The sequence below is a fragment of the Salvelinus fontinalis genome, chromosome 23 (assembly GCF_029448725.1).
Source record: "Salvelinus fontinalis isolate EN_2023a chromosome 23, ASM2944872v1, whole genome shotgun sequence".
Classification (NCBI taxonomy): domain Eukaryota; kingdom Metazoa; phylum Chordata; class Actinopteri; order Salmoniformes; family Salmonidae; genus Salvelinus; species Salvelinus fontinalis.
Genome location: NC_074687.1, coordinates 41,281,814 through 41,297,147, shown reverse-complemented (window position 1 = coordinate 41,297,147; position 15,334 = coordinate 41,281,814). Strand labels below are relative to the sequence as shown.

The 15,334-nt window shown below is 48.5% G+C and overlaps 1 protein-coding gene across 12 annotated transcripts in view; it reads left to right on the top strand.

Annotated features, from left to right (window-relative positions):
• Positions 1-15,334, top strand: part of LOC129821338 (formin-like protein 2) — a 79,149-nt gene that overhangs the window by 59,184 nt on the left and 4,631 nt on the right. For 4 of the 12 annotated variants that reach the window (XM_055878918.1, XM_055878915.1, XM_055878913.1 and 1 more), the window contains 16 exons: positions 220-330; positions 658-807; positions 1,793-1,894; positions 2,198-2,516; positions 2,954-3,133; positions 4,616-4,636; positions 6,026-6,150; positions 6,298-6,500; positions 6,791-7,025; positions 7,194-7,262; positions 7,379-7,459; positions 7,606-7,735; positions 8,207-8,370; positions 10,159-10,260; positions 10,420-10,518; positions 11,296-11,434. In XM_055878918.1, coding sequence (XP_055734893.1) covers positions 220-330; positions 658-807; positions 1,793-1,894; positions 2,198-2,516; positions 2,954-3,133; positions 4,616-4,636; positions 6,026-6,150; positions 6,298-6,500; positions 6,791-7,025; positions 7,194-7,262; positions 7,379-7,459; positions 7,606-7,735; positions 8,207-8,370; positions 10,159-10,260; positions 10,420-10,518; positions 11,296-11,434 — 2,230 coding nt within the window. Of the gene's footprint in view, positions 1-219; positions 331-657; positions 808-1,792; positions 1,895-2,197; positions 2,517-2,953; positions 3,134-4,615; positions 4,637-6,025; positions 6,151-6,297; positions 6,501-6,790; positions 7,026-7,193; positions 7,263-7,378; positions 7,460-7,605; positions 7,736-8,206; positions 8,371-10,158; positions 10,261-10,419; positions 10,519-11,295; positions 11,435-12,847; positions 12,964-15,334 lie in introns of all 12 variants that reach the window. The other 8 variants (XM_055878921.1, XM_055878917.1, XM_055878914.1 and 5 more) reach the window with 3 other exon arrangements.

Below are 15,334 nucleotides of genomic sequence, written 5' to 3'. Positions count from 1 at the left end.
GTGTGTGAGTCCCAAACAGCACCCTATTCTCTTTAAAGAGCACTACTTTTCACCGGGGCCAATAGGGCTCCGGTCAACAGTAGTGCACTATATAGGGAGTAGTGTACCATTTGAGACGTACGCTACATGTGTCCCCTGTAAATGCATTGGATGTTTTTGGTTTCGCTTGGTGTGAAATTCACTCTGTATGCTTTTCTTAATGTTTGCCGGTGCCTGTAGGTGGCGTGTATGCAGTTCATCAACATCGTGGTCCACTCGGTAGAGGACATGAACTTCCGGGTACACCTGCAGTACGACTTCACCAAGCTCTGTCTGGACACGTACCTGGATGTAAGTACTCTGTGTATATAGCCAAGTTATCGGCACTCATTGTGTATTTATTCCTCGTTATTATTTTTCGACTATTTCGTAGAGTAAGCATTTCGTAAGTAATTAAGTATTTCGCTGTTAGTCCACACCTGTCGTTTTTCAAAGCACGTGACAAATGCAGTTTGATTTGAGGTAGACGTACAGGAGATTTAAAGGCCGCAAATATATGAAGAAGCTGTTCAACTTTTTTGGGGTGTTACCCCGAATGGAGAATATGGTAACAACATGGACCAACTTGTCATAGGCGTTTCACTGACTCTTCCTCTCGCCTCTCGTCTGTCTGTGTAGAAGCTGAAGCACACGGAGAGTGACAAGCTGTCAGTGCAGATCCAGGCCTACCTGGACAACGTGTTTGACGTGGGCGCCCTACTGGAGGACGCCGAGACCAAGAACGCTGCGCTGGAGCGCGTGGAGGAGCTAGAGGAGAACATGTCACATGTGAGAGGACACGATAACCACGCGCAGACTTCTTGTCTCCATCCCTTAACTGCTTGTGACGCTCTGTACTTACTCTTGCCACCCCACACTTTGCACTTTTTACTAACTCACTCCACCCGTCCCTACTTTCAGAATCCTCAATTACTCTTTCACCACTTCAGTCCCATCTTTTCGCCCTATAAGAACCCAGTCTGCCCTCTTCAAGTGACTGTGACTTTATTTAGTCTGTTTTGACGTACTGACTACTATTTGATGCCGTACAGACGTCAGCGTGCTGCACTGTACAGCAGTGTCGGGGAGGGATCTGACAACATGTACAGTGTGCCTTTCCATCACATGCCTCTCTCTCTCAAAGGCCCTTTAGATTAGTCTCATGCTTTCAGTTAGCAGTCGTCAACACACACACACACACACACACACACACACACACACACACACACACACACACACACACACACACACACACACACACACACACACACACACACACACACACACACACACACAGAGACACAGAGACACACACACTGCCCAATGGTCTCTGGGCCTCCTAGCCTAACTCTAGAAAAGTCCCCATTTTTGTTCAGATCAGGATGTCCACAAACTCCAGAGGAAGAGCATTTGACATGAATGTTTTGATGGCTAATGTTTCCTTAGAGTCTCGCAACACATGGCTGATGTCAAATGATGCATGATTTGCACACACATACACCTTCTATGTAATACACCCCTGTGTAATATGACCTTCATAAATGTGTGTTAAGGACCACAAACACTTTATTGGGTTGTGACTAGTGATGGGCACCAATATCGATCATTCGATATGGTATTGTTGAGCAAGCCATATCGTGATATCGGTGTATCCGTCCTATTAGTCTACACTGTTATGTACCAAAGTGTACATGACTGTTCCTGCATGCACAAAACCCTCTCACAGTTCTCTGTGTGTCCATGCCACGGTGAACCTTGACCTTTGCTCTCCCAGATGACGGAGAAGCTGCAGGACACGGAGAACGAGGCCATGTCCAAGATCGTGGAGCTGGAGAAACAGCTGATGACGCGCAACAAGGAGCTCGACTCGATCCGGGTGAGACTCATTCCCCTACAACTCACCGTGCCCTAAATCAACGGGGGGAGAGAAGTGAATAACGCTATTAGACAGACACAGGTCGATCATTTTCAAGGCCTGTTTGTATCAAGTTTCTAAGGAGTGCTGATCTAGGATCAGGTCCTCCCCGTCCGTGCGATCTTATTTATTGTGATCTAAAAGGCTAAACTGATCCTATGACAAGCCTAGTCAGCGCTCCTACTCTGAGATGTTTTCATAGTAAACGGCCTCCTGATCTGCGTACATACATTGACATCTCCGTTCCCCGTCCCTATCACCCAGGAGGTGTACAAGGACGCCAACTTGCAGGTGCACACGCTGCGGCGGATGGTGAAGGAGAAGGACGAGGCCATCCAGAGGCAGTGCAACCTGGAGAAGAAGATCCACGAGCTGGAGAAGCAGGGCACCATGACGATCCAGAAGAAGGGCGTCGGGGACCTCTCCAACCTGCCCTCGCCGCCCGCCCCCGGGGGCCCGCTGGTGGCTGGCGTGCCAGGGGTCTATAACGGGGGAACGGTCAGCCCGATGGGGTCGAATGGGGTCCCGGGGATGCCCGTGCCGCCTCCTCCTCCTCCTCCCCCACCGCTTGTGCCTGGGATCGGTAGGTGGAGTTCTAGACCAATCCCGTCTTAGTTTACTGTTTAGTCCCAGGCGGTAGCTAAACAGTCTGGATTGCTAGTTGCTAGTTTCACAACACGCCCTTTCATTTTTTGCTGTTCCAGCTCTGGCATTTGAGTTGTGACAAACAGACACAGAGGCAGAGCTGGGGAAAGATAGCCGAGGGAGGGAGGGAGGGAGGGAGGGAGGGAGGGAGGGAGGGAGGGAGGGAGGGAGGGAGGGAAGGAGGGAGGAGAGCAGTCACACGAGGGGAGTTTGTACTCTGCTGATTGAGTCTCAATTGGAGACAGCACTTGGCATGTTGTCCTGTCAATTCCATGCTTAATTTCTCTCTTTCTGGTTCTTTCTCTTTTTCTGTTTCTTTCTTTCTCTTTCTCTCTCTCGCATTCCCTCTTCTCAATTTTTTCCCCTCTCTTCCAGTGCCAAATGGGCCTTTGGCTGGTCCTGCTGCTCCTCCCCCTCCCCCGCCGCCCCCTCCTCCCCCGCCTCCCCCCGGCCCCATGGAGGTGTCTGCGCCCCTGCCCCCGCCTCCACCCCCCATGGCCCCCCCGCTTCCAGGCTGTGGATCCCCCACCGTCATCTTCAATTCAGGGTTAGCAGGTAAGGTCCTCACACTCAGACGCCGCCCACATGTGAGACTGGACATGCGTCTCAAATGGCACCCTATTCCCTTTGTGGTGCACTGCTTTTGGCGCAGGGCTCTGGTCAAAAGTAGTGCACTGCATAGGGAATAGCGTGCCACTTGAGACGCTCGCTATGTGTGTGGATGTGGATGAATCACACTGTAGCAGACAATGGAAGATGAGTTTTCATGATAGGCTTTCGTTCTGACGACGTGTGTTGGAGGTGTCGGCTGTCAGCGATCTCAATGACAAACCTCTTTTGATCCATTTATGAACGGTCATTATCAAGTGTTCTCAGCCCTTATCACAATAGGTCACTGAAAGGACACCTGTGTGCTCTCCATTGCTTCTAAATTCACTATCTACGTCAACGCCGTGTTGCCTCAGTGACTGAGCAGTCTGTCTGTTTGTGTGGGTATGACTGACAGCAGTGGAACAGGAGCCAAGCCTCCTGAGATCCTTCTAGGCCTTTTCTACACTGCTTTCCTCCTGTCACAGCAGTCCTTTATCAGTGTGTCCGATGCTGTTTACTCAAAGCTATTTCAAGCTGCTTGACTTCCTGGATAATATCAGGGCCATCTGGACACTGGGCAGCTATGGGTGACTCAGAGCTGATGGGACAGCTAGTCAGGCCTCTTGACTCCCTGACTGGCCTCCTCCTTAACCGGTCACTCACCTCCTTAACCGGTCACTCACCTCCCTAACCGGTCACTCACCTCCCTAACCGGTCACTCACCTCCCTAACCGGTCACTCACCTCCCTAACCGGTCACTCACCTCCCTAACCGGTCACTCACCTCCTTAAGCGGTCACTCACCTCCCTAACCGGTCACTCACCTCCTTAACCGGTCACTCACCTCCCTAACCGGTCACTCACCTCCCTAACCGGTCACTCACCTCCCTAACCGGTCACTCACCTCCTTAACCGGTCACTCACCTCCTTAACCGGTCACTCACCTCCTTAACCGGTCACTCACCCCCCTAACCGGTCACTCACCTCCTTAACCGGTCACTCACCTCCCTAACCGGTCACTCACCTCCTTAACCGGTCACTCACCTCCTTAACCGGTCACTCACCTCCTTAACCGGTCACTCACCTCCTTAACCGGTCACTCACCTCCTTAACCGGTCACTCACCTCCTTAACCGGTCACTGCAGCCTTTGACCAGTTGCATACAGAGTTGCAATGTGGCACAGGATCATTACAGAAGTTGACCTGTCACGATGAATATGTGACTATTGTCTAAAGAATCCACCATTTAGTATGACAGTAATTGCATTAGTACACTTTGAAGTATAAAGCTTGTTTTGAACACACAAAGGAATGGTTGGTTTGGTCTAGCGGGGATATATTATTGTGCTAATCTCTCTTTCTCTCGTTAAAATGGAAGCACAATATTATTTTGTTCTCAATGATTTCTCTGGTTGTTTTCTCTCTACTTTTGTGTTCTGCCAACCAGAGGGACCCATCAAACTGTTCTGTAGGTTTTCTCTGTCATGTGGTTGTGTTTTTAACCCCCCCCCCCCCCCCCCCCCGAGTATTTGGAAATTGTATTTTTAGTCTCAACCTCAAATGTTAAGATGGACACACACACACACACACACACACACACACACACACACACACACACACACACAGAGGAAGAAGGTCCACGTAAAGAGTTGGACACTTATGCCCTAGGCACTACATTGATATTATTTTAGTCTAGCCAAGAATGAAATTGGACTCTTTGTTTCATGCATTCTCTTTGAATTCGACTGTTGGAAAACACCCCGCAAATATTCTTTATTCTTCAATGCTGGACTGTAAAAGTCTTGAGCACACCAAAATATGAAACAATAGTCTCCCCACAAAGCGTGGACTACAGTACATGGACACGTGGTAACAGTCATTTGTCAACATTATGGGATCCTGAAATGCTGGTCCTTAGCCTGCTAAATGTAATGGGACGAGACAAGGTACAAGTCTGACTTAGTCTTGACAGATGTGATGGGAAAGCACTGAAAATGCCACATTTCCAACTCCTGCACGGTCTCCCTGTTGTACTGTAACGTGTGTGTGTGTGTGTGTTTTGTGATGTCTGGTAGTGTCTGTTGTTGCATGCTGAAACACATTGACGTGCCGCTGCAGGCAGGCTGATGGTGATAGTAAGATAGGAGAGTGTTGCACAGGCCTGGAATGCCCTGGTTGTCACACTCTCCGGTCCTAATCCTTATCTCTCTGTCCCGCCACCGGCGGTACCTCTGTCAGTCTGTCAGTCTGTCTGCGCCTCGTAGCATCACGGGTATGGCCATAATCCTAGTCTATAAAAACATAATCTGCTGCTGTGCCAGGGATGACAAGCCTAGCCATATGCACATTCAATATCATAGCTAACTCAATCTGGTGTACCCCAAGGCTCTATTCTGGGCCCACTACTGAATGCAACTTCTTGCTTAAATAAAGGTTCAATCAATAAACTGTAGTGGCTACCGCTAGCAGTACAGAGCTAGCCAGGGCACATCAGGTCCTGCTGTGGAAATAACTGTGGAGCACCTCTCCAGCTTTCTCTGTGGGATTTTAATGAATGGGCTCTTAAGCCTCCTGTTACAGCAGAGGGAGGAATCTCCACGTGTGCCACCACCTCCAGTCACATAAAATCCTGCCCCAAATGGCAGCCTATGCCCTATATAGTGCACACCTTTTGACCAGAGCCATACGTGCCCTGGTCACAGTTAGTGCTCTATACAGGGAATAGGGTGCCATTTTGGATGCCGACCCCGTCTACCCCTCCGTCAACACGACCGTGCACTGTGTGTTTGTGAGCGTGATGATGGACATGGCGGATGGAGTGCTTTACGGAATAATTGATCTGTGTTTCGCTGTGCAGCCGTGAAGATTAAGAAGCCCATCAAGACCAAGTTCCGTTTGCCCGTGTTCAACTGGGTGGCGCTGAAGCCCAACCAAATCAACGGCACTGTGTTCAACGAGATCGACGACGAGAGGATACTGGAGGTAGGGAACCATCCACTCACCCCCACGTGTATGCACTTCACACTTGGACCTACTATTAAAGCTATGTTGGTCTACCGTACTTCTAACCACGTGTAGGCCGCTCACCACAGGGCAGGTTGCTAAGGATTCTTGTGTCTTCAACCTCAGGACCTGAACGTGGATGAGTTTGAGGAGATGTTCAAGACGAAAGCCCAGGGCCCGGCCATCGACTTGATCATGAGCAAGACCAAGGTCATCCAGAAGGGGCCCAACAAGGTGGCACTGCTGGACGCCAACCGGGCCAAGAACATGGCCATCACCCTGAGGAAAGTGGGCAAGGCCCCTGAGGAGATCTGCAAGGCCATCCAGCTGTAAGACACACAATGGACTCTTCGGGTTACGTCCAAATGGCGCCCTATTACTTATATAGTGCACAACGCTGGTCAAAAGTAGTGCACTATGTAGGGAATAGGGTGCCAATTGGGACGCAATTTCTTGTTGTCTTACCTATGTAGTATTATAAATGAGGGTCCATTTGGTTACGGTGGTGTGCGTGTGTGTGTGTGCTTGTTAGCCTTTATTTGCAGGTTGTGTCTGCATAGCGTGTGTGTGTGCGCGTCTATGTCTAAACCCCCCCCCCCCCCCCCCCCCCTCCCGTCAGGTTTGACCTGCGCACCCTGTCGGTGGACTACGTGGAGTGTCTGATGCGCTTCCTGCCCACGGAGAGCGAGGTGAAGGTCATGCGTCAGTACGAGAAGGAGCGGAAGCCCGTGGAGGCGCTGGCGGACGAGGACCGCTTCATGATGCACTTCAGCAAGATCGAGCGGCTCACGCAGAAGATGACCATCATGGCCTTCATTGGCAACTTCTGCGAGAGCGTGCAGATGCTGACGCCGGTGAGGCCCGGGACTCCATGCATGTGGCCCAAATGGCACCCTATTCCATAGTGCACTACTTTTGAACAGAGCCATATGGTGACTGGAGAGGATTGTTTTTTCTTGAGTTGGGCTTATCCTCCTCTTCTCTGACTTTAGTTATACTTCCGTCTTTCTTGTTCTTCGCAGCAACTCCACGCGGTCATCGCGGCATCTGTGTCAATAAAATCCTCCCAGAAACTCAAGAAAATTCTCGAGGTAAGCGACTCGTGGCAGAAGTTCTATGCGTCGGAAATATCCTGCGCTGAAAAACGGGTTGAAAATATTGTCCCTGGCTGCCTTCTGTGTTGTTCTAATATGTTCTTTTTCTCCAGATCATCTTGGCTCTCGGAAACTACATGAACAGCAGCAAACGGGGAGCGGTATACGGTTTCAAACTACAGAGTTTAGATTTGGTAGGAGATTCTTTCTCCCAAATGTATTGCTAGTGTATGACGTGCTTTAGGATGGCTACTAGTCCACTACGTAGGCATAAGGGTGCCATTTGGGACGCAAGCACTGTTTTCACACTTCACTTTTTGAATCCTCTCATCCCCCCCAGCTACTAGACACCAAGTCGACAGACCGGAAAATGACTCTGCTGCACTACATAGCCAACGTGGTGAAGGAGAAATACCACCAAGTCAATCTGTTCTACAACGAACTGCATTATGTGGAGAAGGCTGCAGCAGGTACGATTCACCGTGCAGCTTCGTGTGACTGCAGCGATGAAGGGCTGACGATGCTACGGCAGATCCTAGCGTGGGTCCCAAATGGCACCCCGTTTCCCTATATAGCGCTACTACTTTTGACCGGAAGGTAGTGCGCTAAACAGGGAGCAGGGCGCTATTTAGGACATGCCCCTAATGATCAGTCGTGGCGGTGGATTTGGACCGGATTGTAGCCTATCTTTGGTCTGCAGGCATTTCCATTGCGCTGTATCCGCAGCCATCATCTCAGAGAATGGATGATGATGTTGTTCACTTGTTGGGGCTCCTCCACGCTGTGTGTTGCTCTAGAGATGTGCTGTATGGCCCTCCTTAACGGGGAGTGCCCCGCTTCGAACAGTATCCAATTCTGCGTGCGTGTATCTGTGTGTGCGTGCGTACGTGTACTCGTGCATGTGTGTGTGTGTGTGTGTGTGTGTGTGTGTGTGATCTCAGTGTCGTTAGAGAACGTTCTGCTGGATGTGAAGGAGCTCCAGCGGGGAATGGACCTGACCAAGAGAGAGTACAGCATGCACGGTCACAACACCATGCTCAAAGACTTCATCGCACACAACGAGGGCAAGCTGAAAAAGCTGCAGGACGACGCCAAGATCGCGCTGGTAAACCTCACCTCACTGAATTTGTCATGTGCAATTAAGGCGAAGCTCACAAGGCATTTATACATGATATTCTTGAAGAATCAATGGTTATATGTCATTTATCCAAAAGTCAAAAAATGCATGTACCGATCCCAGATTTCCCCTTTTTATATACACTGCTCAAAAAAATAAAGGGAACACTTAAACAACACAATGTAACTCCAAGTCAATCACACTTCTGTGAAATCAAACTGTCCACTTAGGAAGCAACACTGATTGACAATAAATTTCACATGCTGTTGTGCAAATGGAATAGACAAAAGGTGGAAATTATAGGCAATTAGCAAGACACCCCCAAAAAAGGAGTGATTCTACAGGTGGTGACCACAGACCACTTCTCAGTTCCTATGCTTCCTGGCTGATGTTTTGGTCACTTTTGAATGCTGGCGGTGCTCTCACTCTAGTGGTAGCATGAGACGGAGTCTACAACCCACACAAGTGGCTCAGGTAGTGCAGTTCATCCAGGATGGCACATCAATGCGAGCTGTGGCAAAAAGGTTTGCTGTGTCTGTCAGCGTAGTGTCCAGAGCATGGAGGCGCTACCAGGAGACAGGCCAGTACATCAGGAGACGTGGAGGAGGCCGTAAGAGGGCAACAACCCAGCAGCAGGACCGCTACCTCCGCCTTTGTGCAAGGAGGTGCACTGCCAGAGCACTGCAAAATGACCTCCAGCAGGCCACAAATGTGCATGTGTCAGCATATGGTCTCACAAGGGGTCTGAGGATCTCATCTCGGTACCTATTGGCAGTCAGGCTACCTCTGGCGAGCACATGGAGGGCTGTGCGGTCCCACAAAGAAATGCCACCCCACACCATGACTGACCCATCACCAAACCGGTTATGCTGGAGGATGTTGCAGGCAGCAGAACGTTCTCCACGACGTCTCCAGACTCTATCATGTCTGTCACATGTGCTCAGTGTGAACCTGCTTTCATCTGTGAAGAGCACAGGGCGCCAGTGGCGAATTTGCCAATCTTGGTGTTCTCTGGCAAATGCCAAACGTCCTGCACGGTGTTGGGCTGTAAGCACAACCCCCACCTGTGGACGTCGGGCCCTCATACCACCTTCATGGAGTCTGTTTCTGACTGTTTGAGCAGACACATGCACATTTGTGGCCTGCTGGAGGTCATTTTGCAGGGCGCTGGCAGTGCACCTACTTGCACAAAGGCGGAGGTAGCGGTCCTGCTGCTGGGTTGTTGCCCTCCTACGGCCTCCTCCACGTCTCCTGATGTACTGGCCTGTCTCCTGGTAGCGCCTCCATGCTCTGGACACTACGCTGACAGACACAGCAAACCTTTTTGCCACAGCTCGCATTGATGTGCCATCCTGGATGAGCTGCACTACCTGAGCCACTTGTGTGGGTTGTAGACTCCGTCTCATGCTACCACTAGAGTGAGAGCACCACCAGCATTCAAAAGTGACCAAAACATCAGCCAGGAAGCATAGGAACTGAGAAGTGGTCTGTGGTCACCACCTGCAGAATCACTCCTTTTTTGGGGGTGTCTTGCTAATTGCCTATAATTTCCACCTTTTGTCTATTCCATTTGCACAACAGCATGTGAAATTTATTGCCAATCAGTGTTGCTTCCTAAGTGGACAGTTTGATTTCACAGAAGTGTGATTGACTTGGAGTTACATTGTGTTGTTTAAGTGTTCCCTTTATTTTTTTGAGCAGTGTATGTTTGATCAAACTATTACCTTTATGATCAACAGATCAACAAATGCAAAATGTGCTATTTGTCTCTGACAGGACGCCTTCGACGAGGCCGTCAAATTCTTCGGCGAGAATTCCAAAACGACGCCCCCATCCGTGTTCTTCCCGGTGTTTGTGCGCTTCGTCAAGGCCTACAGGGTGAGACTGACATTGCTCTCTTACACACCCCTCAGACTGTCCCAAACACTACGCAAGGCGCTGGTACGGCTGTGTGTTTGAGCCTAAATGTTTGTTTGTGTGTGTGTGTGTGTGTGTGTGTGTGTGTGTGTGTGTGTGTGTGTGTGTGTGTTCTGTCAGCAAGCGGAGGAGGACAACGAGCAAAGGAAGAGAGCAGAGCTGATGATGATGGAGAAGCTTCTGGAGCAGGAGGCCATGCTGGACCAGGAGGACCAGAAGGTAGGCTCTCCCTCTTTCCTTCCCCTCTCCCCAGAAGGTAAGCCGTCTTACCTCCTGCGTCTCTCTCCCTCCTTCCCCTTTCCACCCAGTCTCCCTCCTCTCCTTCTCCCTCCTCCCCCTCTTCCCAGAAGGTAAGCTCTCCTTCCCCCTCCCTTCTCCCCCTCATCCCCCAGGACTAACGATGGGAGGATCTTCTCCTGCTGGCGGGGCAGCTATATTAGGTACTGCAGACACCTAGTGTGTCACATCAAGTCAGTATCAGCCAGTATATAACCAGTAAATACAACCAGTTAGTAAACCAACCAGTAAATACAACCCATTAGTAAACCAACCAGTAAATACAACCAGTTAGTAAACCAACCAGTCAATAGAACCAGTTAGTAAACCAACCAGTCAATAGAACCAGTTAGTAAACCAACCAGTCAATATAACCAGTTAGTAAACCAACCAGTCAATAGAACCAGTTAGTAAACCAACCAGTCAAAAGAACCAGTTAGTAAACCAACCAGTAAATACAACCAGCTAGTAAACCAACCAGTAAATACAACCAGTTAGTAAACCAACCAGTCAATAGAACCAGTTAGTAAACCAACCAGTAAACGTAAACAGTATATATAATATAGACAGTATAACCTTTCTAGTGGACACATTAGGAACCAGCTTTTACAGCGGAGTAAAATACGATGTTGGAGATTCACACAGGGACATCGTTATGCCGTTTGAATAGTCAACAAAGGTGCCTGTGATTTGACTAAGTGTGTGTGGTCTCCCCACCAGTCTCCGTCCCATAAGAACACCAGGGGCAGGAGTCAGCAGCAGGAGGTGATAGCTGAGCTGAGGAAGAAGCAGGTGAAGGATACGGGCAGCCGCCACGTCTACGAGGGCAAGGACGGAGCCATCGAGGACATCATCACAGGTAAACAGGACCGGGGGGCCAATCACCATCAGTTCTACAATCACACACACCTTACTTATATACGTATACATAAATACAACCATACACATGTGTACACACGCACATAGGTATGCACATCTACATCCACACACACGAACACACACGCAGGCAGGCCTGTGCAGAAGAAGCTCTCTCCCTGCTCTAGTACGGCTAGCGTGGTTAAGACACAAACTTACACACCGGGCACTCTGCATGCAGGTCCTCTCCTGTGCTCCAATCCGATCTCGTTCGATCATTAACACTGGGTATCTAAACGGCTAACAAGTACCTCTTAACTCTGGAACTGATTGAACTGTCAATCCAAAAGGCTTTACTTCACCTTGATTCTACGGTAGAAACGTGCTTTGACCGTCCAGCTAACCTAACGTAGACACTTGGATCCGGCTCAAATGTCCGTAGGATCATTATCCGCTACCCCGTCGTAGCTTCGTAGCAGTTAGTAATGTCTGCTATCCCGTCGTAGCTTTGTAGCAGTTAGTAATGTCTGCTATCCTGTCGTAGCTTTGTGATAGTAATGTCTGCTATCCTGTCGTAGCTTTGTACCAGTTAGTAATGTCTACTATCCCGTCGTAGCTTTGTAGCAGTTAGTAATGTCTGCTATCCTGTCGTAGCTTTGTAGCAGTTAGTAATGTCTGCTATCCCGTCGTAGCTTTGTGATAGTAATGTCTGCTATCTGTCGTCGCTTTGTGATAGTTAGGGGTGTAGACGGGCCGGGCTGAAGGTATAGTCTCCCGGACCAGATACCTTGGTTCAGTCCCAAACAGCAACTTATTCCCTATGTAGTGCACTACTTTTGACCAGAGACCTATGGGGCACTATATAGGCCATAGGGTGCAATTTGGGGATGCAGCCCCATGTATTGATCTGCTTTATTAAAATACACGACCCCTCCGTTCCACAGAGAAGACACACGACCGTAGGCCATTTACATTCTGTGTGGTTTGGCATATATAATACTATTAACACACATTCTCTATAACAAATCACAGATAACTGTATTCTAGCGGACAAGCTAAAAGCCTGTCTTGTAACATTTTTACATTTGCGCCCCAATAGATACAGTATAATTGCCCTAGGGTCACAAAATTCAAGGACATTTCCCCAAAATGCCCTGGTTTTTCCAGAAATCCCAGTTGGAAGATTCCCGGAATCAGGAGGGGATACGCAGGAAGTCCAGGAATCCTCCAAGCGGGATTGGGAAAGTTCAGCCCTAAAGGCCTATTGTAGACTGTAACCCTCTACAGAATGTGTTAGTGTCTCTCTGCTCCAGTCTTCTGATGCTTTGTAGGGTGTACTAACCTGTGCTAAAACCCTGTAGATGTGTGCTACTTCTTACTGTCTTGTCTTGTCTTGGCTGTTGTTGTTTCAATGCAGTGCTGAAGACAGTGCCCTTTACCGCCCGCACAGCCAAACGGGGCTCTCGGTTCTTCTGCGAGCCCGCTCGCACTGAGGAGAACCATTACTAAAGCTTAGAACTCTCTCTCTGAAAGGTCACTGTAAATACTGTGCTGTCTTTCTTCTTCGTCTCTCCTTCTCCGTACTCTCACAGCGTGTTGTGTTCCCTCTCACTCTGTGTGTCACTGTCAGTCGTGTGTGTGTGTGGTGTGGTGTGTCGGCGTCACTACCTCCGCCCCTTCTCGCCCGGGGAGGAAGCGGTTTGTGGGAGGAGTGTCTGATGTCCCCTCCGTCCCCCTGCATGAAGCGAGTCATCCCCGTTATATACCTACTACCTCATCCATGTGTGTCACCAACCACAGCAAACCATAATGTCACAGAAATGCTCCTAGCAGTCAGTCAGTCAGGCTATTGACATTTGTCCTGAGAAGAGTGAGATGGGTAGATGGGTAAGAAATCTACCACGTCTTACTCTATACAGTACAAGTAATACAGCAGCGTTACTTGTCAATGGGACAGTAAGGCAAGCGCCCTCTGCTGTTAAAAAAGAGGAAGTGCATCCTAGGCCGTAGCCCAACTTCCAAGAAGTTTACACTCCTATATGTTATGCTGACCAGTATTAGTGCCAGTAGTTCTGCTATATAGTAATACTTCTGCTTCAGTATATATCGTATACTAGTCAGTATTGTAATCAGCATAGCAGAGTATTTTTTTGCACATAATTATATAATAATTCATAATTTGTCAGTTTCAATGTATTGATAGTCTTGACTTATTTTAAAATGGCTGTGGCATTATACCTTGCTTGTGTGTTCATCTGTCCATCATGAAACCAGTGTTGTGTTCATCTGTCCATCATGAAACCAGAGTGTTGTGTTCATCTGTCCATCATGAAACCAGAGTGTTGTGTTCATCTGTCCATCATGAAACCAGTGTTGTGTTCATCTGTCCATCATGAAACCAGAGTGTTGTGTTCATCTGTCCATCATGAAACCAGTGTTGTGTTCATCTGTCCATCATGAAACCAGTGTTGTGTTCATCTGTCCATCATGAAACCAGTGTTGTGTTCATCTGTCCATCATGAAACCAGAGTGTTGTGTTCATCTGTCCATCATGAAACCAGAGTGTTGTGTTCATCTGTCCATCATGAAACCAGTGTTGTGTTCATCTGTCCATCATGAAACCAGAGTGTTGTGTTCATCTGTCCATCATGAAACCAGTGTTGTGTTCATCTGTCCATCATGAAACCAGTGTTGTGTTCATCTGTCCATCATGAAACCAGAGTGTTGTGTTCATCTGTCCATCATGAAACCAGTGTTGTGTTCATCTGTCCATCATGAAACCAGTGTTGTGTTCATCTGTCCATCATGAAACCAGTGTTGTGTTCATCTGTCCATCATGAAACCAGAGTGTTGTGTTCATCTGTCCATCATGAAACCAGAGTGTTGTGTTCATCTGTCCATCATGAAACCAGAGTGTTGTGTTCATCTGTCCATCATGAAACCAGAGTGTTGTGTTCATCTGTCCATCATGAAACCAGAGTGTTGTGTTCATCTGTCCATCATGAAACCAGTGTTGTGTTCTTCTGTCCATCATGAAACCAGAGTGTTGTGTTCATCTGTCCATCATGAAACCAGAGTGTTGTGTTCATGTATTACTGTGCTGTTGGTTGGGTTCCTGCATGCCTCTGGCTTTCTCCCGCTTCAAACCCACAATACACCGTTCCCAGTTCCCCCTAGCTCTGGTCTAGGGCGTTATGTGTGGCTGATTCTGAGCCTTGAAGTTACATGTAACGCCCCTGGACCAGATCTACCATTTCCCTTGCCTTGCTCTTGGCTCAAACTCTTTGGTGCTGGATCATATTCATATCACATGACTTCTGTAGTTTATCTGGTCACCTTTCTAACGTATTGCATGAAGCATGAATTATTCATTTCTGACACGCGTTCTCGGTCTTGGATGTCACATTCATTTCCATTGTGTGCAACTAACATACAGCCAGATACATGTCCTGAATTGCTGTTGAGCAATTTAAAGGGACAGGCTTCAGTATTTCTAAATGTTTCATAAATTACAGTCGAATTCACATCCTATGCCCATGTATCTGGCTGAATGCATGCCGTTCTTTGGTTTTTGGTCTGCGTTCTATTCAACATAAAACGTTTTTTGTGTATGTTGAAAAAACATTTGTTGGGTTTGGTTTGTGATAACTAAGTCTTCGTGCAAAATGTGATGGTTGGCACTATTTGCTCATGCTGGTAGTCACTCTGGAAAGCAGCCTGGGTTTTTTTTAGACAGAAAAACTGAAAAATAAAACGCTTTGATTTACTCCTCCTTTGTGCCTGCAGTATCAATTAACAGCACATCTTAGTAAGCTCTGCCCCTCTAACACCTTAGTCCTGCCCTATCCTGTCCAATGACCTCTGCCCCCGCTCCCCATTGGCCGCTTTGCTCGCTCGGCGCTCC